Consider the following 26,658-nt stretch of genomic DNA (forward strand, 5'->3'; position numbering starts at 1 on the left):
CGGGCGCAGCACCCTGTCCATGAGCCGCTGTAACGTGGCTGGGGCACCGAACAAGCCGAAGGGAAGCATGGTGAATTGGTACAAACCATACGGAGAGGAGAAAGCCGTTTTCTCTTTGGACTCTGACGACAGGGGAATCTGCCAGTAGCCCTTAGTCAAATCCAGGGTCGTAAAGAAACGTGCAGTGCCCAGCCGGTCCAGGAGTTCGTCGACCCGGGGAATTGGGTAGGCGTCGAACCGTGACATGTCGTTCACCTTGCGGTAGTCCACGCAGAACCGCACAGTCCCATCCTTCTTGGCCACCAGAACGATGGGGCTGCACCAGGCACTGTTGGACTCTTCTATTATCCCCATCTCCAACATAGCCGCTAATTCCTCCCGAACCACTTTTCTTTTGTGTTCGGGTAGTCTATAGGGTCGTGACCTTACCGTCACCCCCGGGGGAGTCTCGATTCGGTGCACATCAGGTCGGTCCGGCCTGGCCGGGGGAGAACACATCAGCAAACCGCTTCTGCAACTGGGCAATGTCTGCTCTCTGGTCCTCAGAGAGACGACCCTCACACGGGAGCGGGGTGGGATTAACCGCTTTTGGCACCTCCGGCCCCAGGTCCTCTCTTTCCGATATTGTGGAAATCAGAGAAACAGACTCCACCTCCCTCCAGGCTTTCAGGAGGTTGAGGTGGTATATTTGTGTAGCACCGCCCCTGTCAGACCGCACCACCTCATAATCAACATCCCCCACCCGGCGTGTGACCTCGAAGGGCCCTTGCCACTTAGCCAGGAGTTTTGAGTTGGAAGAAGGAAGTACAGAGGCCTGGCTCCTCTGTTGTACAGCCGCTGTTGTCGTTCCTGGGCCTAGAGCAAATTCTCCCGTGACATCCTACCCAGTGTGTGGAGCTTTGCTCGCAGTTCCAGGACGTACTGGATCTCGTTTTTTCCGGGGCTCGGACCTTCCTCCCAGCGTTCTTTAATAAGGTCCAGCACCCCTCTTGGTGACCTGCCAAACAGAAGCTCAAAGGCGGAAAACCCTGTGGAGGCCTGGGGGACCTCCGGGACTGCAAACAACAGAGGGTCAAGCCATTTGTCCCAATTACGTTCATCGTAAATTTACGAATCATGGACTTCAGCGTCCTATTCATCCGCTCTACCAACCCGTCGGTCTGGGGATGGTAAACGCTCGTGCGGACGGACTTAATGCCCAGTAACCCGTAAAGGCCGCAGCGGGGCACGCGGTATGGCTGGTGAATTAACCAATTGACACTCCGGGCAGGACGCACACCAGCGGCGCGCGTGTTAAATCCCTCCCAATCCGTTCCCAAAATGACGGGGTGCCTCAGGTGGGAGCTAACCGCGACTTTTATCCTATATTTTTTCCCCTTAAACCTTAGTTCAACGGACACTATGGGATACTCGTGAATGTCCCCGTGCACACACCTCATTTTCACCCGCGACGCTTCCACCAATGCCCCAGGCCGAACCAGGCTCTGGTGTATCATGGACTGCCCGAATCCACCATCGCCTGGCGTATAACTCCCTGGATTCTTACCGGAACGCGGTACGTCGCTCCTGGGCCGGGGGAGGGTGATGGAGCGCCGGCAACCCGGATCACCTGCCCCACCTCCATCAGAGGACACTCCCTCCGCAGGTGGCCGGGCTGCCCGCATTTCCAGCACTCCTGCCCTGGCGTTTGAGAACCTCCAGGTGGGTCAGGAAGGGTGCCAGGGCTTGCTGCAGTCGGGGGGTCCCGGTGTAGGGCCATCGGCGCCCGGCGTGGGGCCGGTATGGGCCGCCCCGCGGCCGGCTGCTGGCTCCCTCCCCGTGGCGCGGTAGCTCCTCGGGTCGAAGGCGGCGCACCCTCCCGGTCGCCCCGCCCGCTGGGGTGCACCGCCAGGTAGTCCTCGGCCAGAATGGTGGCTTCCTCTAGCGTCGGTGGGCGGTGGTACCGGACCCACGCCGCCGTCCAGGCCGTGAGCCCCTCCACAAACTGCTCCAGCACCACCTTCTCTAGTATCTCCGACGCTGTTCCCACCCCGTTCGGCAGGAGCCACCTGGCGGCAGCGTCCCGGAGCCGCTGCCCATAGGCAAATGGCCTGTCCTCTGGTCCCGGAATCGCAGTCTGTGGTCCTCCGGCAGCAGCCCCAGCCGGTCGACTACGGCCCTTTGTATCGTCGGGTAGTCCCGCCGGGCCGCCGGGGGCAGCCCCATGGCGGCTGTCTGCGCCTCCCCGGTCAGCAGCGGGAGCAGCCTCACTGCCCACTCCCCCGCCGGCCATGCACACGCCTCTGCCATTGCCTCGAAGGCCTCCAAAAATGCCTGGCCGTCGTCCTCCACCGTCATACGGTGCAAGGTCAGGCTCGCCATCGCTGTCGGGCCCGGTGGTGGTTGAACGGGTCCTGACCGCGCCACCAACTGCTCCAGCGCCTGGGCCTGGAATGCCCCCAGGAACTGCCGGTTTGCCTCCGCTTGGTCTCGTTGGATTTCCGCCAGCTCCTCGATCATCTGGCCCAGTGTGAGCGCTGGTTGGGCCGGCATTGCCTGCTGTCCCTCGTCCGCCATCCTCCGCCGGGTTGGGCGCCACTGTACGGTGTGGGTCGTTCTGGCTCTGGACAAAGGCACGTGACAACAGGGTGAATAGTTCAAAATGTGTTTTTATTTTTCCCGTTCGCAGTATAACGCACACCTCCTCGCTCGCTCGCCTCACTGTTCAAATAGGGAGGAGAGGACACACACACACACGTCAATTACCGGCAGCTGATTGCAAGGCGTTCTCACCTGGCACTGTTCCCTGAGCCACGCCCCCTCTCTCCCACACCTGCAGCCGAGCTGAAACCGCGCCCGCCACCACAGGAGGCTTGGGATTTTGTCAGCAGGGAGACATTTTAAAAGTGCAGATGCTGATCTTTGCTGTCCTGGTGTACCGCTCTCACATCTGGATGACAATCCATCCATGCACTGCTATCAAGCTCTCATGCTGAGGCTGACAGATGATTTTTTTTATAAGTTGTGAATCTGTTACTGAGGGTTATTGAACAATAGATAAACTTTATGTTGAATAATAAACTATGTTTAATTTCCATGGCAATTCATTCTTTTTGTGCTATCTTTTACTCATTTTGGCAGATCCAAAATCAGCCAATCCTGCTTAACTATGCACGGACTTAGATATTTTCTACTGACATGTTCTGTTGCAACATGACACCATTTTGTCAGACTCTGTCTTAATGGGGCTCATTTTACAAAAGGGATATTTAAACATTTTAAATGATTTGTTAGACTTTTTTGTGTCATGACTAAATATAGGGAGGGCTTTCTAAATACATCCCAATTGAGAAACCATGTTACCCCCTAAAGTACCTCTGTGCGACGCAGGTGGGTTCAAGCTGCCCCATGGCTCAACTACAAACCTTACTGTAATGAAACTCTCAGAAAGAGTCAAGTCAAGGCTAACGTATTTCAGCCCTTCTGTAAAAGATCCTAGATATGTATCTGGCAGATATATTCAGCAAACTGAATATACTAAATTTGTTTCTGCATGGCAAGGACAGCAGCCATTTAATCTGTATGACAAGGCGAGTGGCTTTCAAAAGAGAGCAGAGGTGTGGAGCAGTCACTCTGCACAGACCTCTGCTTTCATCAGGTGGATAATTTTCTCGACTGTAAGGTTGTGGACTGAGGTCGAGTTATGTTGATCATGGTAGGACACTTGAGCGACTTGATTTAATATTTCTAATCCTACATTCCTGAGATAGAGGAGGAATATACATAGCTGGATTGGGTTAGAAAACCATTTCAGAAAGCTACTTGTCACTCAAAACTCCTGGAAGTGTCATCTGACTGTGGTCTCCAAAGGAAGTTTGCAAAATACACACACACAGTATCTGGTGTTTTTGAAGAGGAGTTATGTGTCTTTATCTTTTAGGCCACATCCCCTACAATTTAATTGGTCCTCAACAAAACTAAATAAGGTATCAACAAGTTCTTTAATTTTGATGGCAACGAACCAATAATAATTTCCAGTAAGTTTAATTAGAATTGCACCTAGCTTCTAAAAGGAGGCGGGAAATCTGAATAGGTGCATTTGCATACCATCATTTACTTTTATGTACAGCATGGCGATGAGCACTTGTGTGAAAAATGTTGGAGAGTTTATGAATTTGGTCTCAAAAATGAGATGAATAATAATCTTTTGGTAAAACAAAAGACTTTCAGTTGGCTCAGGACCTAATAATGCTGCACACTTGTGCTTGGTGGTGTGATGAGTATTCTGTTATTCCCTTATTAAGTTGTAATTCGTCAGTGTCCAGAAAACTGTTTGGAAGTGTTCTAAGACACACCCAAGATAAATGAGTTTTCTCGCTTAACCCTGAATATGTGGTGACCACATGGTAAATGTTGTAATTTCCACATCCAGAGACCACGCTGTAAACATTATTATTGATTCTAATGGGATTTTTTTCTTTCATATCTCATTTTGCCCTTGGAGTCAATGGTATTTCTGGCTTTGCTGCCAGTAAGGATTGGATTTCCTGCAACCAAAGCCGATATTGTAACACCCAGACTGGTGTTAGAAAACACAACAGAAAACAACCCGTGACCTGTCACTCACCCTGCCTGTCGTTTCAGACGTCTCTCCTGTGTGGCGCCGCCCTCGGTAATTGCAAGCCCCACCCTTATTGTTTCCACCTGTGTCTCGTTTCCCTGTGTATTTAGTCTGTGTCGACTGCTTGTCCTGTGCCAGTTTGTCCCATTTGTTTAATGAGCCTACCAGCAATTTTCCCAAGTGTGCCTTCCCGTGTTTTGACCCGTTTCTGTCTACCTGTTAATGTTTGCCTGCTGATTTGGATTGATCTGCCTGCTTTGTACAACCTGTGTACCGAACACCTACCTGGAGTAAAGACATTGTTTTTGCCCTTGACTACCTCGCCTTGAGTCTGAGTCCAAGTCCTTGTGGCCGCAGCTCCCTAACAGATAGTGATGGCAAAGTGAAGCTTTCTGAACCAGTGAAGCTTTCCAGCCAATTGAATTGGAAAAAGGTTCATTCATTTAATGCATTGCAAACTCTATGATGACCTCTGCTGTTGGAAAGTTGTAGTGCATGTTTCAATAGCCTACCAGTATCATTTGGCCCAGTCTCTGTGGGTTGAACATGATTATGAAAAGTTGAACCAATAAATCATCTAATAAATACATGGATTCCTATATGAATACAACTATTGTTTTTCAGGTTTGAATTGTGTCCTTATTTGTGTATTTCAATTCTCTGTACATTGGGAAGAAGTGGAACAAACACTTAACTATGTGTCTTTCTCCACCTTTGTGCATGTATGTTTGTGATCATACTAGCAGAGTAATAGAAGATTATATGTATAAATATATATGAGTTATATGTAAGGCATGTCATTTAAAATACTAGCAAGGGCTTCCTACTGCATGTGCACTTCATGGCAGTCATAGGGACTGATTTGAATCTGGAATGTGGGAAGTGATTTACAGAGGAAAGGTCAGTGGGGCAGTGATTGTACAGGTTTGTTATGACAGGATATTGAGGTGCTTGTGGACACATTGGATGGGGCATGAAATTATTGATTTTTATTGAGATATATAATATAATTTACATTTCTGAACATGTAACCCCCCCATTCTGCTCCGAGACCACTTAGATCAAGAAATCACATAATTTAAAGTTCCTCTGTAAAAGTTTAAAATATTTTAGCATTTGAGCTCCACCGCAGTGGAACAAACTTCCCCTCAAAGCCCAACCATCTGAGTAATTTACACATAGGCATTTCTGTATTTTATTTCTTTGTATGAAGATAAACAGGTGACTCTTGAGTTGTTTTTTTTAAGGTCAGGTTCAAATGAAATGGAGTCAATATTCACGCCAAGCTTAGACCTTTGACAAAGCTTGGCGTATGCTTGTGTTAACTCTGTCTCCTGTTTGATATTACACCAGTGTCAAGTGACATTTTTTCTAACAATCTCCCTCCTCCTAATCGCAGAGACACACCATCTTGGGATTTGGCTGTTGCGAAGCTCTGTTCTGCTTTCTCTTTTGATGAGCCACTGCCTCATAGAGCTCCTCTGTTACGCTTCTGACAGACTAAAGCCCTATTCACAAAGGACTTATTAATAAGTGACCTCAGGCAATATGAGCACCCCCCAAAGTAAAAAATCTGAGTTTGATGTGGTGCATTTATACAGGGTAAATAAAGTCTCTACTTAAGTTAAATTTACTGACATTATCCCCTCGTGTGATGGCAAGGCTCTGTGTAACATCTGACAGCGACCTTCAGTTCTGAGAAGTAAAGCCAGTGTGGAAGTACCTTAAACGTACATTCTCTCTAGTGACCAGCAGGAGGCAACTCCTCCGGTTCCACAGTTCCATAGAAGTCTATGAAAAAATGACTGTTTTCTCATACTCTCGACATATATCTCGACATTGATTCCTTCTGTAAACATGAGTTTATGGTCTTAAACTCTAGTTTCTTCTTAAATACAACATGTTAATTTAGCAAATGATGGTTCATGTAGAGTCAAACAGACCTTAAAGAAAAGAAAATGTCATTAAAGGGACAACAATACCCCTCCAAATCAAATCTCTGTGTTTGTCAGGGGCATTTTTGATGGAATTTTTATATGACAAGTTAAGTTTTGATAATTGTTTTCACCCTGGCAGAGTTTATAGCGGTGCCACAAGATTCTTTTGTTGATCGGTTTGTATGCTATATGCTCTTATATGCAGGTCCTAAGACTGCGCAGGTTTTCTTGTGTCTTGAAAATATTGATACTCTTATTGCTGAGGATTTTTACCAGAATGTGAGGGATGACTTCTATAAGTACACCTAGTGTTGCCATCAGGAAGGTCTGTGGAGAAGTCCTTCTATGGCTTTGACTATGAAATCTCGATCAAGATGTATTTGTCTTGGTCTGTGATATTTAAAGATGTATTTAAATAAAATGCACACAATAAAGGAGCTCAAGCAGGTGAGCGACACGCCCTGCCTGTAATCCAGTAGTGTGAACTATTTTGAGTACAACATCTTCTGCAATGAAAAACGAGGGTGCTCAGTCTAATGTTGGTCTATTTCTAAGTAATGAATATGAACGAAAACCTCGAGGATCCCTTTGGAGCTCATATCTATCATTAGGGATATGTGCTCCCTAATAAACAGAGCGGCTTTGCGTTTTAAGGGCGGCGCTAGGATCCAGAGGAATAACCTCCCTCTCTCCACCCTCCCTTCTCCCCCCTCACAGCCCTAGACTGTTTTAAAGTCTCTGCCAGACTTGGCTCACACGCTATCTCCTGGATGGAAGGAGGAATGGAAAGCGTTCAGCGCCTCTCTACCACCAGAACCTACACCGACTCTCCCCGCTCTGCGTGCACGACAATCGCTGCCTCCACCGCCGCAGCCGCAGGAGCAACGGCGCGCCGTATGGACCGCCACTGCTAGTGTTCACTTAGCCGCTGTCACCTGGCTGAGCGCATCCACGCGCATCCACAACCACCACTGTTCGCGTCCTACGCTGGTGACTGGGGGAATTGGCCTTTTCTCGAGACAGAAAGACTATTCAGTAGATCTTTGACCAGCTCTCCTCCCTCCGTCCACCTCCACCTCTTTGGCGCAGCTCTTTACGCATCGAACCCGTCGCTGAATCGCCCGCAAACAGGGGGAAACTCAACAGTTGTTGCGGTTTATTGTTTGCATGTCGGCTTGCACATTACTGCCATGTGGAGGCTATTGCATTCGTGTCGCTGCTGGTGGATTTTCTCACTGATGGTGCCTGCCTTCGTTCTCCTCCGGGCAGAATGTCATCCTGGTAAGTTTCGCACCCCTACATGTCAAACACTGGGCTGGTTTGTCGCTTGTATCCACGAAGGAATGTGGTCACCTCTGTGTTGTTTTTGTTGGGACGAAACGCATCCCGGCATGTTGATGACTCCCCCCTTGCATACCCCGTAACGGATTCCTTGCTGGGGTATTCGTGCCTCCTTCCCGGCAGCGGAACGACGACCGGGAACTATGAGACACTCTCAAAGCGGTCAGTGACATGATTAGTATGCAACGGAGTGACCTGTTAGAACCTCCTAATATCCAGCTCCAGCTGTCACAGGAACTCCTTCCCTTTCCCATCTTTAAGCCGTTAAACAGCAATCACACGAGGAAGGCAGATAAATGGCTCTAAGTGAACAGTAGGCAGATGATGCGGGAAGTTGGGTTGACGCAACTGGAAAAATATGATGTCTTGTCAGCCCTTATCCTAAGTGCCTGGAGCTAGACAGCAGGGCTGTGAAGGCTTTCACACACAGTACAGAACCCCCAAAGCTGCAGTAGAACGCCATTCGTTAGCCCTCTCCCTCTCCTTGAATTACGGCTAAACCCACGGGTTCGTCCAAAGCCTCAGGTTCCAACATCTCTGCTGTTGCTTTTTAATCTCAGGCAGACAGGAGAAGGAATATGTTGGATCAAATTGGAAATTCATTTACCGAAATCAAGTTTGACCTTGACCAGTCTCCACGTACACTACATACAGTAGAGCTATGAGATGTCATCTGCACTTTCACAGGCACTATGCGGGTTTTATGTGTTACAAGAACCTCCTCGTGTTCACAATCAGCCCCAAATTACATTCGTATAATGTGTAGCCGTAATAACATTTTACAAAGGACCTCTGTCTGTGAGCGTCTTTGTCTTCCAATATGAATCATTAATGTTGGACATTACTTTGTAGAGGTTTCTCCATATTGCCAAAAACATATCCCAATATTTTTTGGTCAGAAAAATTGTGCTTTGTGCAAAAGAGAAAGATGTGTAGTTTGGATGTGCAGTGATAGTTGGTTTCACTCTGCCAGAGCACAGAGAGAAGCTCAGAAATGTAATTCCGCTGGTAAAACGACTAAACAGCAAATTGAATATGGAACCCAGCAGTCACATAATAATATTTTTATTTTATTATGTTTGCTATTACACTTTAATTTGTAAGTCTTCCTTCAATTAAAAACAACTCGATTGAGTGATTTTCCCTTGTCTTTTTTTTAACTACACTAGAATCCTGCACCCCACCCAGCTCTTGAAAAAGTAACTCAGTAACTTTTACTCTGAGTACATTTTTAATGAGCTACTTTTTACTTTTACTTGAGTAAATTTTTAGACTGGTAACTTGAGTACAAAATTTTGTTACTCTTTCCAACTCTGATGAAGGCTTAGTTAGCAGCAGTTTGTCCCAAAGGTTGAGAATTCATTTATTTGTAGTGGTTTGTGAGCACATAAGGATAAGTAGTTTTCACGAACCAAATGCATTGATATTTTCTCTATCTGAAGATGTAGTGGGTATTAATAAACCAAATCATTAGCAGACGATTTTGATGTATGTGTGTTAATTAAAAGGAAAAGTAACACATCGAACAGATACATGAAATTATTTGAAAAAAAAGTTTAAATAAATGAATACTCTTGCATGACAAGCCTAATTTCAAAAGCACTTCTATATTATATCTTTTGGAAGATGACAAATCAAAAATATCATTTTCGGTAAGGGGATCTACTGTAATGAAATATAGGAAAATACAACTAATGGAAAAGGTGGACGGATGTTCAGCTCGTAAAGCTTTAGCAACATGATAAATATCTTTGAATGTGGACATTGTCACCAAAGGACAAATCCATAGTGTCTCGACTTGACGTGCCATTCCAGTTCTCTCTCACCCCTCGCCTCCACCGCGTGTTGTCATGAGAGCAGCACGGAGCGAGCATGAGGAGCCGGTTCATGTTAACGGCCGGCAGTGTGGCTCTCTCTTGCTGGGTATGATTCTCTCCTTACCTCCGGCCTACTTTTCTACTAATAAGACTCTAATCCACAAGATTGATTTGGAAAGGCACATCGAAAGGCTATCGATCGGTTTTCCTTCTAGCATAATATTCTAGAATGCTTTGGCTGCTTATAGTGTATAACCAGCTGTACACTTATTTCAGCAGTTCTGATTTAATGGACCTGCTTTGTTGTGCAGGGAGGTTTAGAAACAACTGTCAATTCCAAATGCATCATTTATCATGCTGGTCCATTTTGCCATTGTATCAAGTACTGAATTACCAATAATAATAATGATGATCATAAATGATCATCATTATTTTTATTCAAAAACAAAACACCCGACTGGTAGATTTTTAAGAATGGAAAACAAATTGGAATGACAACACCCCAAACTAGGAAAAAAAGAAATTAACACAACATTAAGATATACACAATGAGGATAAAAATCAAAGATTTAGTGATGATTATCATGTCCCATAAACCTCAACTCTCATGTATTTATTTCCTGAATTTTTAAAGAATTTTGCTTTCATAAGTTTATACATTACACCAACATAAGTGAATTGTTGTAAGTAGTAACTCCCTTTCAGATTAAGGTACCACCTGCAATGGAAAGCAGCTTGAGGAAAAGCAGCTAGAAGGCGTGTGAGCCAGATGCCAGTGATTTATTTCACTTCATGTTCGTGCAGTTTGCATCTTTGAAGTGTCTCCTTCCGATTTCCTCAGCGTGGAGGCTCTGACGTCTGCAATCACAACCTCAGCTCTAAGCTGTAGATAAGGGAGGGCTTCATCCTCTGAGCTTTCCAATAGTAGAATGCATTGTTTACACCGGAGTCCCCCTTAATTAGTCATACCTTGCTGCAGAGCAACACCGGTAATGGTTCAGCCGAGTGCTGCTAGAAATACAGGGAGACGGCCGTGTGTGTACCAGTGACCCGGCTGCTGCCAACACGCCCCTAGTCGCCCACATAATGGCCGGTTTGCAGTCACGCAAACATCTGGTTTTTGGGGGCTGGAAAGCACTGAACATCCCTGCGGAGCTCCTGCTAGCCGACAGACCATCACTTTCACTTTTCTGTCTGCGGCACACAGTGTTAGCATTGGGGCATCCCTCCTGTCAGTGCACTACACTTCAACCCTGGGTTAACCAAACACACAAGCAAGCTGGAGAGAGAAAAGAAAAGGAGACATGGACAGAGAGAGATGTCTGGCCTTAAAGCTGTCGCTTTCTGCGGGGAAAATGAATGGGCCCGTCGCCAGGAGGAAAAACAGAACAGTCATTGTAATCCCACAACAACCGCCTGAGCTGGCACATTTTTTCACCAACCTGCCTTTCATCTATCTTTGTCGCTTTTCTTGCCTGTTCTTCTTAATGCACCCTCTGTTCTCTCTGCTCCGAGTGTGTATGCACTGCCCCTGCTTCTCTTACATCGAAGAACAAATGAGACATCGGTTTGTTAACCATTCTAAGCAGGTCTCTGTGTCACAAACCTTTTCTCTGAGCCTCCTTGTTGCAGCAATATGGGGAGGAGGTTGACATTTGAGGAGGGGATTGGATATACTTGGTGGCCCATGGTTGGCAAAATTATCGGCATCATCTCAGGGCTTGGTGAGTCCGCTAAATCGGGGCTATTATCTGGCTTCCTCTGTGGCCGGGAAATCGCTTGCACGTCAGCTAACAAGTCACTTTATCAGTCAGCGAAGGACATATCAACACCATCCTGGCTTTACTTAATAGATTGATTAAAAGATAGCGCGTCATGTTTGTGTGTGTGAGATGCAGCTCGGCTTGTGGGGGGGGGTTCCATGGAGAATGCTGCTCTGGAAGCTATCGCCATGTCATTGGTGGGAGGAGCATGAGGGAACGGGAAGCAGATAAATGAAGGGAAAAGAAAACATCCCTTCTATCGGGCCATTCATTTTTAGCATTAAATGATGCTGTTTGGTTGTACAAAAGAGGAGAACTAAAGATAAATATGTCTGATAATGATAACAATAGTAATTGTGATACTAAGTGGTGAGGCGCTAATGATATCCCAGTAACACCATGACCGGAGCTGTGCACGGAACATCACTTTATTTTGTTTTTCGATCATCGTTACCGCTCAGCTGAGCGTGCCTGTTAGCTTTGTAATCTGTTTCGCATACGATTTTTTCCAAAATTCCCTAACTTTTGGGGAACTAAAAAAATGCGTTCTTCGAGTACATCAATATCAGGTACTTGACAGTGCTATTAAATAGCTGGGTATATAGGTAATCGTGGTTAATCTGATCAGAAAGTGGCAGATTTTAAATGGTTTAGTCGAATAGAATGAATGTACATTGTATCTTATTTCATATCCAGCAGAAATAAAGCAGCATAAGCCGCCATTCAACTCTCTGCAACTATAGTTGGGTCCGACAGAAATTCCTATATCTGTAGCTGCTCATTGCACAAATCTCAAGAATTTATTTCACCAATTTCTGTTTTCTATTTCTATTATGCAGAATCTCGTGTTTTGGCATCCAAGGTAATTTTCTCATTCGGAAGGAATAACCTGTACTATTTCCTTACCGAATAATTTGATTTCATTCATCAAATAATTCAATTATTTTGTAAATAAAGTGCTCTAAACCCTTCTTTATTATAACTTTCTGTCTGTGGCTTCCACATCACAGAAATGACATGGCCCTTCAGCATGTGCCCAATCCCAGCCATTGCAAACTGTCCACCTGCTGTTTGCTGTACACATTGTTCACCAGGGCTTCCTAACTGGGAACCACATTCTGCTGGGAAAACCCAAACTAACAGCAGGTTAGATGATCACTGTGGCCCTGTTTTCACAAAAGACAACTGAGAGGAAGTCATTCCTCGTAGCTGAAAAATATGTTGGTCTTTGTCAAAGTTAGGAATCTGAAACAGTAGAAGTTAGGTATATTCATATATATACGAATATACCTATGTATAAAGTAGCTTATTAACACTGACATATAGGACTGGGCGTTCAAACGGTATAAGATTTCCGTACAGTATGAATCATTCATACTGGTGTTGCCATAACATAACAACAGACGTGGTTCTTCGGAAGGCAGCGGTCGTAGCTACTTGTCTTATGTGTGACATTAAGTCATGGTTATAACTTTAACGACAATGAGTAAGCATAAAACAACACAACAGCTTGTGACACATGAACAATTTGTAACACTAATAATTGTACATTTATAAAAATTATGATCTTCATGCTGGATATAGCTCACAAAAAGAAGTAACGCTGTCGCTACATGAAACATGCGATACAGGAGGAATAGGTCAGCGATGCACCAACAAAACAAGAGAGGATCTGTTTTGGAAAATCCAACGTGTTACGTTAGATCAGAAAACAATTCATTGCAAAGTCTGTCGAATCCCCTGATGGCAACACTAGCAGCCACAACAAGCTAACACGCTAACTTGCCAACCAGTTGCGAGCAAGTTGACCAGTCAGCGGCGGTCCTTTTAGGGCTCACTTAATTGATGTGTTTAAAAGCAATACCGTGACATGGATTTTTGGTCATACTGTGCAGCCCTACTAGCATAATAAAAATGGAGAGGAACCCAGTAGGCAACAACAACAACAGAGTAAACGATAAGTTGAATGTATTTCTTGCCTGTGCACTACTTTTTTCTCCATTCCCTCTTGGTAAAGCAATAAATGCTTCAAGACAGCCTAGCACAGTGGTTCTCAACTGGTCTGGCTCCGGGACCCACCATCACCCCTTAATGACAAGCCTCGACCCAAATAGAGGAACATTCTCAACATCTCAAATTTATTCAAAATCAAGTTCATAAGCTGAATTTCATATTCAGGATGTTTAATTATGCTAAAAACCCAATGTCTCCCCCATATAAGAATGGCTTGACCCAACTTGGCACACGCTGCTGAAAACATGGACGGACGAGCCGGCAAAAAACACGACACTCCGCTGCATTAAAAAAGTCCCTTCAAAATAAAATCACAGGATGATTTTTTATTTTTTTTTTTCTAACTTTTATTTTCCCATGCAATGACCCGCGACCCAGTTGAGAATCACTGGCCTAGCAGTCTGAGGTTGCGTGCAGGCAGAAACTCAACACAGAGAGGGGAAAAACAAAGAAGACCGAAAGACACAGTGACAGAATGAGATGCTGATGAGAGTGGAGAGGTGTACGCAGCCATGCCCTTTTTTTCAATTTTGCTAAGCGGGATGCCAGGGGAGCTTGTGTGTCACTGTGTAGGGCCGCTGTGTGTTAAAAGGCGCTTAGACTGACAGGCTGTCGACCGGCCGTGAGTTAGGTTGACGAGCCTAACTCACGGCGACACCAAACAAACACCGGAAGGTGAGAGACAAGAAGGAGATGAGATGGGAAACAAATGGAGACAACAAAAGCCAAAGGGAGTCTGCCAAAGGGAGTTGGTCTTCCCCCTAACATCTACACCATGGCACGGCCAGTCGCTCTGGAAGCTGTACATGGCGGTTTGATGGGATACTCCTGACAGAAGAGGCAGGCTGTTGCCAGTTGGTTCTTTTTTTTGGTCACGGGCTCCGTCCCAATTCCTTCACTACTGTGGTGGAAGACTTTGCACAGACAATCGTAAAGTAAGAAGCAAAGGCTCAGAGTCATATATGTCTTTCTCCGTTTATTTCCTTGCAAGGGAAGAAAGGTCACAACAGCTACATGCTCTGCAGACTGTCATGAACCAACTTCTTGCCCCCTAACAGAACGAGGCAGTTCTTATACACAAGTTCAATTATCGGTGGCGTCAACCGAAACCATGACCACCTTGTTGAGTCTCTACAGCCAGGATACTCAGGACAGCTAGTCCATGTAAGACACATCAGTTCTTTGACCATGGACTCGCCCTCCTAACACTTGAAAACAAATCTGGTTACACACATACGACCTACTTTGTTTAGTCTATAGAGCTAGGACGCTGAGGACGTTTATCAGTGCAGAACACTTCAGCTCTCATACCATGGCCTTTCCATCTCAGCCCTTGCAATTTATAAACTGGTTATACAAATGAAGCATTTAGAAGAGTTACATATATTTTTGCCATTACACTACCCTGGCACGTTCTCAGGACATTCAGACACTTTGTGTCTTTTTCTCAGCCTCGATAGGGGACTATTCACTCCGGAGCTGTGACGGCTTCCCGATAACACTTGGGAAAGGTGTAGATATGGAGGACAAAAAACAACTTAAGTATAATAAATATAAGAATAAATACATTAATGTATTAATAAGTTTACACCTAAACAGAACCTAATTAATTAAATATATTTCTACAAATCCGTATTTCTACATTTATTCATGCCTGTATTTCGGTGTCCGGAGGTAAATGAGCTCAGGCGGGTCGAACCTCATTATTGAGCAGGATTGGTCAAGTAGAGGATCGAGACAGAAGCCATCGATCCCAGCACTTCGCTCCCGTAGAGTGTCTAAAGGTTGCTAGCATTGCTCATGGCTTCTGGCGGGCGAGATGTGGCTGAGCAGTTTGGAAACTGTGAGCTCCTGTTTAACGTGTAGGCAGCGTAACTAATGTTGCACGGTGTACCGGTACTAGAAAAGGTACCGTGGTACCCTTACATTGAAAATGGTACGGTTTTGAATTTTTTAGTACCGTTCATTAAAAAAAGCAGCAACGAGAGCGCACTCCGCTCCCTGTCCGGCTGCCTGCACACATTGACTGGGTGGACGGGGCTCCCAGCTCTCTCATGCAACCGGCAGCCGTCACTCAGAGAGTTATCTCAGGGAGACATGTCCTCATGTGCAGGAGCTGTTGCCGACCGTCCTTGGCTTGTTGAAAGAAAAGAAACCAGAAGTGAGATCTGGAAATACTTCGGGTATTAATATTGAACGCATTTTTTAGGTCTCAAAAAGAGAAAATGTCTGGGTAAAAGAGGACGTCTGCTTGGTCTCGTGTTGCACTTGCTTGATGTTTGACTGTTGATGTTTGACTGTTAGGAAAGTTGTTGTCAAGCTAGCCAACACAGCTACAGGGCTGCCATCTCTCACCTTTTCTCCGTGTCAATCCGCGCTGGTTCATCTCCAACCTCGCCGATATATATATATGTTTGTGCCCCTTCCATCCGGCAGGAGGCTGAGGTCCTTCAGGACTAAGACCTCCCGCCACACAAAGTTTCTTCCCTTCGGCAGTCGGGCTCATTAACAGAGCCCCTAACTGACTTTCACTCTCTACATGCACATACTTTGTCACTTTCTGTTTAGCTGGTGCAGTTTCTTTAATTGTATCTTCTTAACTTACTAACCCATAGCTTTAGCGTACCAACCCATAGCATATATTTTATTCTATTTTTATCGTATTGTTGCACTACGTTGTCTGTTGTCCATTATTGTCTGTTGTCTTCAGTCATGCACCAACCGCCAAGTCAAATTCCATGTGTGTCTGACATGATGGCAATAAACGTTAGCTGATTCCTGATATTTAACCCGCTGTATAAGTATTGAACACGTCAGTTTTTCTCAGTAAATATCAGAGGTGTGGACTCGAGTCATGTGACTTGGACTCGAGTCATGAATTTGATGACTTCAGACTCGACTCGGACTTTAACATCGATGACTCGTGACTTCACTTGGACTCGAGCCTTTTGACTCAAGAAGACTTGCTACTTCCCATGAAAACTGGGGGAAAACATTTTCACACGGCCACGCCGCTCTGTTTATCTGCATCTGTCAAAAAAATGTGCGCCACCTGCACGACATCCAATCACCGCAGTCCATTTTACCGTATCAACGAGACAGCTCGTTCATGTAACAAAACTTACAAAAAAGCACCATCACCCAGGGTTCCCCGTCCCCACTATAATAAGAGGACTTGAAATGACTCAAAACTAAAATGGTAAGACTTTGGACTCGACTTGAGACTTGTCGGCTTTGACTTTTGACTCGACTTGACTCGGGACTCGAGGGCAACGACTTGAGACTTACTTGTGACTTGCATAACAATGACTTTGTCCCACCTCTGGTAAATATATTTCCAAAGGAGCTATTGACATGACATTTTCACCAGATGTTGGTAACAACCAAAGTAATAAGTAAAAAGAAACCAGAAAAATAAGTTCAGAAATAAAGTTATGTGTAATAATGTGAAATGACACAGGGAAAAAGTATTGAACACGCTTACTGATATTTATTCAATACTTTGTACAAAAGCCTTTGTTGATAATGACAGCTTCAAGACGCCTCCTGTATAAAGAAAATAGTCGCATGCATTCCTTGGCTGTGTTTTTTAGAAAATCATTGTCTTGCTGAAATGTCCACCCTTGTTTCATCTTCATCATCCTGGTAGATGGCAGCCGATTTCTGTCACGAATGTCTCTGTAAATTTGCCCATTCATCCTTCAATTATGAGATGTTTGCCAGTACCATTTGCTGAAAAGCAGCCCCACACCATGATGTTCCCACCTCCAAACTTCACTGTTGGTTTATGGTGTTTTTAGGGTGATGTGCAGTGCCATTTCTCCTCCAAACATGGTGTGTATTATGGCATCCAAACAGTTAAATTTTGCTCTCATCTACATTCTCCCAGTATTTCACTGGCTTTTCCAAATGTTGTGCAGCAAACTTTAAACAAGCTTCAACATGCTTTTTTTATCAGCAATGGAGTCTTAAGTTGCGAAGGTCTTGAGACAGCTCTTTGCTTTTACCCATCATGGGATGTGTCTTGTGAGACACCTTTGCAATGAGAACTTTTTGTAGGCCATCAGTTGAACCAGCTGATATTAATTTGCACTGACAATGGTCTGGATTGCTTTTTAATTACTGATAGTTTTCAGCTGTTGTCTTGGCTTTCTTTCCATACCTTTTTGCCTTTTACCTCCCTTTCTTCATGTGTTAATATTTTTTTCCCTGTGTCATTTCACATTATTACCCATATTTCTGAACTTCTCTGTTTTGGTTTCTTTGTATGCATGTATTACTTGGGTTGTTACCAACATCTGGTTAGAATTTCATGTCAATAGCTCCTTTGGAAAAATATTTACTGAGAAAATGGTGACCTGTTCAATACTTATTTCACCCGCTGTATATGGCATTTATTCGTTCATGACCTGTTTCATTATCAACTTTTATTTATTTATTCATACATTCATTTATTTATCTTCACATTTATTTATTTATTCCTGTATTTATACAATTTTTCATTTATTTATGCATTTATTTATTCTTATATTTATTTATACATTCTTTAAAAAAAAATCATACTAATTTTTTGTCCTGCATATGTAGCTGGGTGTTCCTTTACTCCCCACTACGTTTTCCCATTTTGAATGTTGAAATGTACTTGACTCAACTTCCATCAGTCATCCCTTCTGACAGAGGAATGGAAGCAGCTGCTTTCTCTGGAAATAAGATGAAAGAGGTGTCACCACATTCTTGTGATATTGGTGTGTCAGTCATATAGCGTCTTCATGACTTAACTGAACAGTTCACTCACTTCCTCCTCCCTGGACTTTTATTCATATCTTTCCATAAACTGTTCTTGTTTCTATATTCTTCTACTCTTTTAAAACATACTTTTGCTTACATTATTTACTATTGTCATCCCTTTGGCTCCTGTTCATCTGTCTTTCACCTTTTTTGGGCCATTCTTTTTTCACCTTCTCCCCGCGTTCTCTTTTTAATTTAGAGTGCATCCACTCATTATTTCTTTCCAACAATTTCTTTAATTCTTCCCTTTTCCTCTTCCGTTCTTTTTGTTCCTCAAGCATTCTTCTTTATTCTTTAACTTTCTTTGTTTATAGTAAATATTTTGAACACAGCCAAAACAATGGCCATGAAGTTAAAAACCTATACGCATGCACACACGCAAACACACACACACACACACTCATTTTACAGGTAGGCGCTCACAAAGTAGTATTTGCAGTAATAATGAATAACGCAATGGATTATTCTGGTTCTGGATCAAGTTGCAAATGCTTGGACACCTTATAAAACCTCTGTGGCTGCTAATGAAGAAATAAATATGATATTATCAAGGGCCACTGCTGGCTTAGAAGAAACCATACCCTTTGCTTTTTACAGCCTTTATTGTATTAGGCCATGATGATTCCATCATCGATGATTATCTTTTACTCTGCAGGTTAATAAACCTTTTTCCACAACTTCCGTATTTGTTACCGGACATACGCAATCGTTGTGGTAATCTTCTTCCTGTCTAGTTAGGGCAACTAAACAAAAGGCGAAAGCAACGAGAGAGTTATTGTAGCGTATCGGGCTATTCTTGTTATTCCCAAAAGCAGCCAAATCTGTCGTATCATTCCTTCCCTGTTGATGGTGATGTTGGAAAATGGATTCAGGCTATCCGGCGGGATAAAGGACCAAACTTAAGCATTAAAAATGGGAGCACTTGTTTCTGCAGTAGACACTTTACCTCAGATGACTACGTTTTAGGGATCACTGTTTGCTGCTTGAAACCAGAGGCTGTCCCTAGCTCTTTTGCTTGGAACGATTTCACCGGTAAAACAAAAAAGGGAGCCTGTGTTTGAGCGGTGCCAAAAACGGGAGCTGTTGACGTCTGCATTCGGCTATTATTATTGTCGCTACACACAAGACGTTCACTTGGACAACCATTCAGAACATATTGATACCATAATGCTTCATTAAAGCAGACTATAATGCTTTGGTAAGGTATTCTATATCTACATACATTATGTCTAAGTGGACACGTTTTTTGTGACAGTTGTGGAGTTTTCCTCCACCAGTCTTGCAACGTCAGCAAATGCAGAGCGATTTGGTGAAGACTCTATTTTCTCCTTGTGTTGACGCTTGACAGGACGTCCACTTCTACATTGATTACGCATTTCCGTTTTTTGTGAAAAAGGTCTATTGCTCCACCTCAAAAAAATGATGTTAATGAGTCACATCATTGGAGCTGAAGGATCTTAATCTGTATTTGGGACTGGGCACTAAAAGCTTCTGCTCCTCCAAGGTCCATCAATCAATCTACTCCTTGGGTCCACGCTCAAATCATTTGTAGTTACGAGAGTGAATTTAATACTGAAAACATATACTGTATATATATAATATGAATTCATAGTTTTGTATTTACCCTACATAAAACCAGGATGTGAAAATTGATTTCAAAGATATTATTTATTCTTTACGGTCCTGATGGCATAAGCACAGTTTACTTTCAGCTTTAACTTTGGAGTAGCGAGAAGGGCCCTACCTAACGATCTTAGACTACAAGCGAGCTCTTCGGGGTCAACATTTCCTCTATACATTTTGGATCGGAATAAAAGAAAAGTGATCAGTAAAATCTAGAAATCAATTTGAAAACGAAAAAAGAGCCACTGAAGCGCAGCCAGGATCTTGGTGATGTGATTTCCTCGGGTAAAACCAGTGGGAAGCTGCATTCCGTTGTTTGAGGGAAGGGAGTCACTTCTTGTTGTTGCCACAGGGGAAGGAGTTGAAGTAAATTTAAGAATAAATTTGTCCAGGTTGGATTTTGGATGTTATTTTTATTTAAAGGAAATCAGACTGCACAGCTTTTGTGATTTGTGGCAGGAAGATAAAATCTTAATCTTCAAATCACAAATCACATATTCCTCCAAGATTGCTGGCAGTACAGTAAGTTAAGAGAGATGGTCTGGTCTGAACACATGAATCCAAAAACCACAACCAGCACTACCAATTTACACACATGTAAATATACAAAATATGTTTACACGTATAAAAGTTAAACAGTTAAAATATAGCAGACAACTAGTGTAGGTGCATAGCTCTATCTAAACAGTAATAGGACTGTCCCTTTGACCTTGGTCTGTTCACAAGTCTGAGTATCTTATTGGATTTTTTCTTTTTGTATTGAGCAGTTGTTCACCTACTTGTTGACTTTCTGCCTCAGTAGTGCTAAACATTGTAGATTTGTGTCTGTGTTGGCCATGGCTGGTTTCTAGCCTGAATTTCCACTCCATTCCTCATATGTGGGCAGTGGAAATAAAGGCAGTGGATAAAGAGCAGAGAAAATGCCAAGAAGTGTTGTGTCACACTCTGAGCGCAGGACAGAGCAGAGTCCTCATTAAATTCTTTCAGTTGCTTTGGTTTTTCCACTTTACTGCTTGGGAGACACTGGCTTCCTCCTTGGAGAGAGAGAGATGGCCATTTGAGGACTACCAAGACAAGAGCATAGTCCAATTTGTCAAGAGTTCCCGGGGGAGCTTCTTTAAACAGCAATACTTTTTTTCTTACTGAATATTGACCTCACCCATTGTTTTACAGCTCTGTTAAGCTGGTCTTTGGTGCTCGGTTTTCTACCAGCTGTCTGATTTGGCTTCACGTATTGGTATTCTCTCACTATCTCTAGGATAATTCTCCCCCTGACAGCCAGGGAGAGAAGGGTGGGGAAGGAGTTTACTTTTGTCTTTAAATTAACATGTGAACATTTGAGGGATGTACTGTAAATGGAACTGGAAAGTTCTTACTTACATGGGCTTACTAAAGCCCATGACAGTCCATCCAATTGTTGTCAAGACATATTTGCAATGTCAACATGAGTGACAAAGTATATCATCTGGTATCATCCGTACAAACTCGGTGCAGTAAATGTGAAGCTATTTTAAGCATAATTCTTCATGCTTCATACTACTGGTGGCACAAGATCCAAAGTCACTAATGGCGCGTTTCCACTGAGCTGCACAGTACGGGTCAGGTCGGTACCCTTTTATTTGTGTCTCCACTGCCAAAAGTTGAGAAAGGGTACTAAAGGGTGTAGCTAGACTCACTGCAGAACGTTGATTGGTTGAAAGACTGTTGTCATTTGCTCCTGCCGCAAGGGGAAAGACAACACACGAGGCGCCGCTGTGTTTTTCCTTGCAGCATGTAGCCTTTGCTCAAACAAATATTGTCGTCTCCTTGTGACAAACTACCACATATCAAGAAGCAAGAACAGGATCGGCTGTATGTCCTCCATTGTTGTTTAGGGTTAGCTTTCAGTTTTCGCACGATCGAATGACGTCAATCTACTTTCCGTCCAATACCACGCCTATCAACTGACGTTACCACTACTTTCTGGAATACACCATGCCTATCAAGTAAGGGTACTGTTGGCAGTGGAAACGCTCACCAAATCATGGTTAACCCGACCCGTACTGTACCGTACCTCTCGGTGGAAACTCACCTTAAGGTTCCTCCTATGGACGTGTAATTCTGTATCAAATTTCAAGGCAATCAATCCAGCAGTTGAGATATTCAGGTTACTGCAGAACCGACCAGAACACACATGTCTTCATATTCATCCCCAGAGACACACTGCCAGACAGTTTTAATCATTTACATAATTTACATTTCATTTAAAAGTAAATGGTCAAGCTTCTTGCAAAGAAAACCGATAGAGTTGAGATGGGGGACAAAGAAAGTGTCCCCCTGCAGAGACCGTAAGTCAGTCATGAATCCTTTCAGTTACATGGTAATGAACGGGTTTGAAATTCATACATTCCTATAATTCCGTCACAAAATGAATCGCAAGTACTAAAACAAACACTGCTTTCTAACCGTACTGGTTTTTACAAGGTTTTTACAAGCCCGAATCTGCATTTTATAAGATTATATTTGTATGCATAATGGTTATGATCTTATTCAACTTTGACCAATGTACATTTTTACTGGATAGAGCTTGAACGCATCATGGTGTACAGACTGGTGTGATATAATTGTAAACTGAACCATTTTTAGATTTTACTGTATTGAACTATATAGAGATAACTTCAGCTTTACCTAAAAGGGGCATTCATTTATATTCATGAGGGTTAAATGATTGATTAATAAAACTTATTACCAGATGTTGCAGAGAGCTTTTCTCATGTTCAGTGTAGGACGACATGTTAGGTGGATGATGAATGGAGAGTTTTCAGCAGGACTGACGCTTTTCTTTCCCTTTGAGTGGATAGCTGCTCAATTTAAGATTTACGGAGCAGGCAACTTTGTGTTTGGTTCCTCGAGCCAGATTTTCAATACATGGGGTTTACTAAAATCACCCCTGGGTGCAAAGGACTCATGCTTTCTCACCCCTGTCACTCTTTCTTCCGTCATCTCTGAGCAAAGCTTTCAATCATGCATTACCTTTATTTTTGTGGTCTTCTTAAAAGGTATTTGTCTTTTTAACCCCCCCCTCTTCATCTTCGCCTCCCCTATGTTTGCTTAAACTGGTGTAAGGAATGGAAGGGAGAGGAGGTTTTCACTGCTGGATTGGGTAAGCCATCCCCCATTTCTCATAGCTCGACAAGCACCCGTGTTTCCACCTGAAACGCCTTTGGATTTAAGCCGGGAACTGCAGCCATCTTTCTTCAGTTAATCACCTCGGCCTGGCGCGCCGAGTCGCCACGTACCCGGGCCGATGGATGGCCCCCAAGGGAAATCGAATGGAAAACAGCCAAGCCTGATGTTCCTGAAGTACTTTCTGGGTACCACACTGAGATAGAGGGAAGATGACAGCAGAGTATATCAGGGTATGTCTAATAAACACCAGACAATTACTTGCTGTTCTTAAATATTTCTGATTTGTTGGGTATATTTGTTAAATACAGAGTCTGTTGGTCAATATTCTTGAAATACTTTTATTTGGCTGCTCTTGATTAGTCTCTCCTTTCTTTTTTCATTTAGATTTGCAATGAATTCAATGCCAAAGTAGCCAGAGACCGAGTGTCTAAAATGATTTTACTGAGTTTGGTCAACAACTCAAAGACCAACAGTAAAAGGGATTCAATACCCAAGAGACAACATTTAAGGTTGACAATAATTTCAATAATCAATGAATCTTCCAAACATTACACATGTGGCAATAACGCCTCACAATGCTGTCTGATTCTGTGTAGAATTGGTTTGAGCCAAAGAGTTTGAAAATGAACAGAATGTTGTGTGTAGTTAAAGTATTCAACTAGCCACACTTCTCTTGCCCGATCTTCATCTATGCTGCAGGCGAGAAGCGCAAGATAATGTTAGCTGCCAGTAGTATAACACCGCTGAATCCGTGATCAAGTTGAATAATGGGGAACGTGAGCAGTTTGTTGAATTTATTTTTTTAAGAATGCGTTCTTCAATTTATGGCATAGTCTTTGACTATTGGTGCCTATTTAAGATAGAAAAGTAACGTGGTAAATTTACTACAAACCAAATGACAGAGAAATAATGTAGAGCATTCAGGAGTAAGGGACCTTTTGAGATTCTTTGGATCTAAGGCAGTTTCTCGTTTTGGCTGTTTAGTATACCAGTTTTGGTTCCACTAACCGGTTTGCCAGTAATTCAAGGAAAACAGATATCCTGAAAACTCATCATGTTATTCTGAATATTTCAATTCAATTCATTTTATTTTGTGTAGCCCAAAATCACAAATTTGCCTCAGAGGGCTTTACAGTCTGTACACATGAAACATCCTCTGTCCCGAAACCCTCACATCGGCACATGAAAAAACCCTTCGATGGGGAAAAAAGGGAAGAAAAAAGGGGGGAGAACGTCAGAGGAAGGATCCCTCTCCCGGGATGGACAGACTGCAATTAATTTCATGTGTACAGAATAAACAATGTAAAAGATGTACAATACATTAAATTCCTCTAACAGAAATGATACAAGTAATTGCAAGTAGCAGAACAAGTGTACGGCAGGACCACCACAGGGACAACCACCATCCACAGAGGCTTCTGTGGTGAGGGAGAGCAGAAAGATGTTTGTTTATGATGACAGTAATATGAATCATATTTAAAGTAATGATAACAGCAGCAGGTGTCAGCAGAGCCATGCCAGGAGTCAGAACTAGGGTCCGCACAAAACTATGATCCACGGAGACCTGCTAGGTGAGAAAGCACAAAGAACTCCCAGAAAGAAGCTGAATTAGTGATGTACATTAATAAAACATGGATTATTGTGGAAGGAGAGAGTGAGAGTGAGAGAGGGGCTCGATGTGTCCTAAGAAGTCCCCCGGCAGTCTAAGCCTAGAGCAGTTTAACTAAGGGCTGGTCCAGGCTAACCTGAGCCAGCCCTAACTATAAGCGATATCAAAAAGGAACGTTTTAAGTTTTATCTTAAATAAGCTGACCGAGTCTGCCCCCCGGACTGAAAGTGGAAGCTGGTTCCACAAAAGAGGAGCTTGATAACTTAAGGCTCTGGCCCCCATCGTACTTTTTAAAACTCTAGGAACCACAAGTAACCCATCATCTGTCACGGGTTGGGTTCTTGTCATGTCTTATTTTGTAGTTTCATGTCTCTTGTGTTCTTGGGTAACTTCATTTCCTGGCTTGTCCTGACTTCCCCTGTGATTGGCTGCTGTGCCTGATTGTTTCCAGCTGTGTCCAATCACCTGCACCTCCCTTGGTTATTTAAGCCCTGTGAGTCTCTTTTCTCTTGTCGCATCATTGTCGTCTACAGGTCTCGTCAACGTCATGCCACGTAATTCATAGTTCATGTCATTTTCTTTGGTACGATGTTTGTTTTTTCCCTCCTTTCCCTTTTTTTCGGGAGTGGTGTTTGAATTAAACCCCTCTGGAGCTAAAGTAGGTTTCTTAAGAAGAGGTTTAATTACAGCTACCTTGAAGGACTGTGGTACATGTCCTGTCAACAAAGACAGATTCATAATATCCAGTAAGGATGGGCTAATTAACGGAAAAACATCCTTAAGGAGCTTAGTTGGAATCGGATCCAGGAGACAAGTGGAAGAGTTGGATTTCAAAATTGTAGAAGTCGGTTGATGAAAGAGAAACAATTCAAGTAGGTATCAGGGCCCACTGCTGCATCCAAAGTTCCTACGTCCGAGGACGAGTCTGCTCGGGTTGGGGGCGGGAGACCAATCCATTACTACTACTGAGGTTCACAGGAATACACAGCTCAACAGCGCTGTGACTGTCAGTCTGGCTACAGTGCTGAAGAGAAAACTGGTCTTTTTATTTTTCTCTATCAAGATGCTCTAATGCTGTCTTGCCAAACTAGCCTAGATCCTAGTGATGGCAAAGTGAAGACACCTCCCGAAGTACCTCAGGAGCAAACAGGAGGAAGGATGTGTGATGCCTTTCTGTGTGGATTCTGCATGTTCTCCCTGTGTCTGTGTGGGTCCTCCCCATGTACTCTGGCTTCCTCCCACAGTCCAAACACACACTCTGGGGATTAGGTTTATTGGTAACTTTTAATTGCCCTTAGGTGTGTTGATGTGAGGGTGAATGGTTGTATGTCTCTGTGTTAACCCTGCGATTGGCTGGCAACCAATCCAGGGTGTCTTGACCAAAGTTGGCTGGCATTAACTCCAGCCCCTCCACGACCCTGTATGCAGGATAAGCGGTTTGGAAATGGATGAATGCAAAACAATGCTGTAAATATAAATAAAAACTTCTGAAACTTTTCTATTTCCATTTTAAAGAAAGAAAAACCAATAGAAGGTTGCTACAGTAGCCACACAAGCACTGGGCGTGCTGCTGCTACTGCGAAAACAAGAGGCAGTGGGGGGGAGGCTTTGGGTGTGGTGGGAAATGGGGAGGATGGAGGGGAAAGGAATGGGTGAAAAGAATGGGAAGCCTGCAGAGTAAACCGAGCAGGGTGGCAGAGGAAATGGGGAAGGTACAAGTGGGCGGGGGTGGGCGGGGAAGGTACAAGTGGGCGGGGGTGGGCGGGGAAGGTACAAGTGGGCGGGGGTGGGCAGATCAGGTAGAGGAACCTGAAATGGAGGAGGAGGCCGGGGAGCAAACAACGCCCCCCCCCCCAAAAAAAAGGCCCAGAATACAGGCAGCGAAGCCAAGGCCAGCAAGGGTGGGTCGGGGACAGCGAGAGTGAAGGGGAGCTCACAGACTGCAGTGAGGCTCCGACAGGGTTTTTTAGCAACAGCCAGCAGCAGAAGATGTACACCA

General features: G+C 43.8%; 1 protein-coding gene across 3 annotated transcripts in view; it reads left to right on the forward strand.

Moving 5' to 3' along the window:
- The first annotated feature begins 7,184 nt into the window (after window positions 1-7,184).
- Window positions 7,185-26,658, forward strand: part of LOC119229756 (receptor-type tyrosine-protein phosphatase gamma-like) — a 389,594-nt gene continuing 370,120 nt past the window's right edge. Inside the window, exon 1 of one of the 3 annotated variants that reach the window (XM_062564177.1) lies at window positions 7,185-7,818. In XM_062564177.1, the coding sequence (XP_062420161.1) occupies window positions 7,728-7,818 (91 nt within the window). In that variant the 5' untranslated portion in view covers window positions 7,185-7,727. The remainder of the gene's footprint in view (window positions 7,819-26,658) is intronic. The other 2 variants (XM_062564176.1, XM_062564178.1) reach the window with 2 other exon arrangements.

The sequence above is a fragment of the Pungitius pungitius genome, chromosome 8, assembly GCF_949316345.1.
Source record: "Pungitius pungitius chromosome 8, fPunPun2.1, whole genome shotgun sequence".
Classification (NCBI taxonomy): Eukaryota; Metazoa; Chordata; class Actinopteri; order Perciformes; family Gasterosteidae; genus Pungitius; species Pungitius pungitius.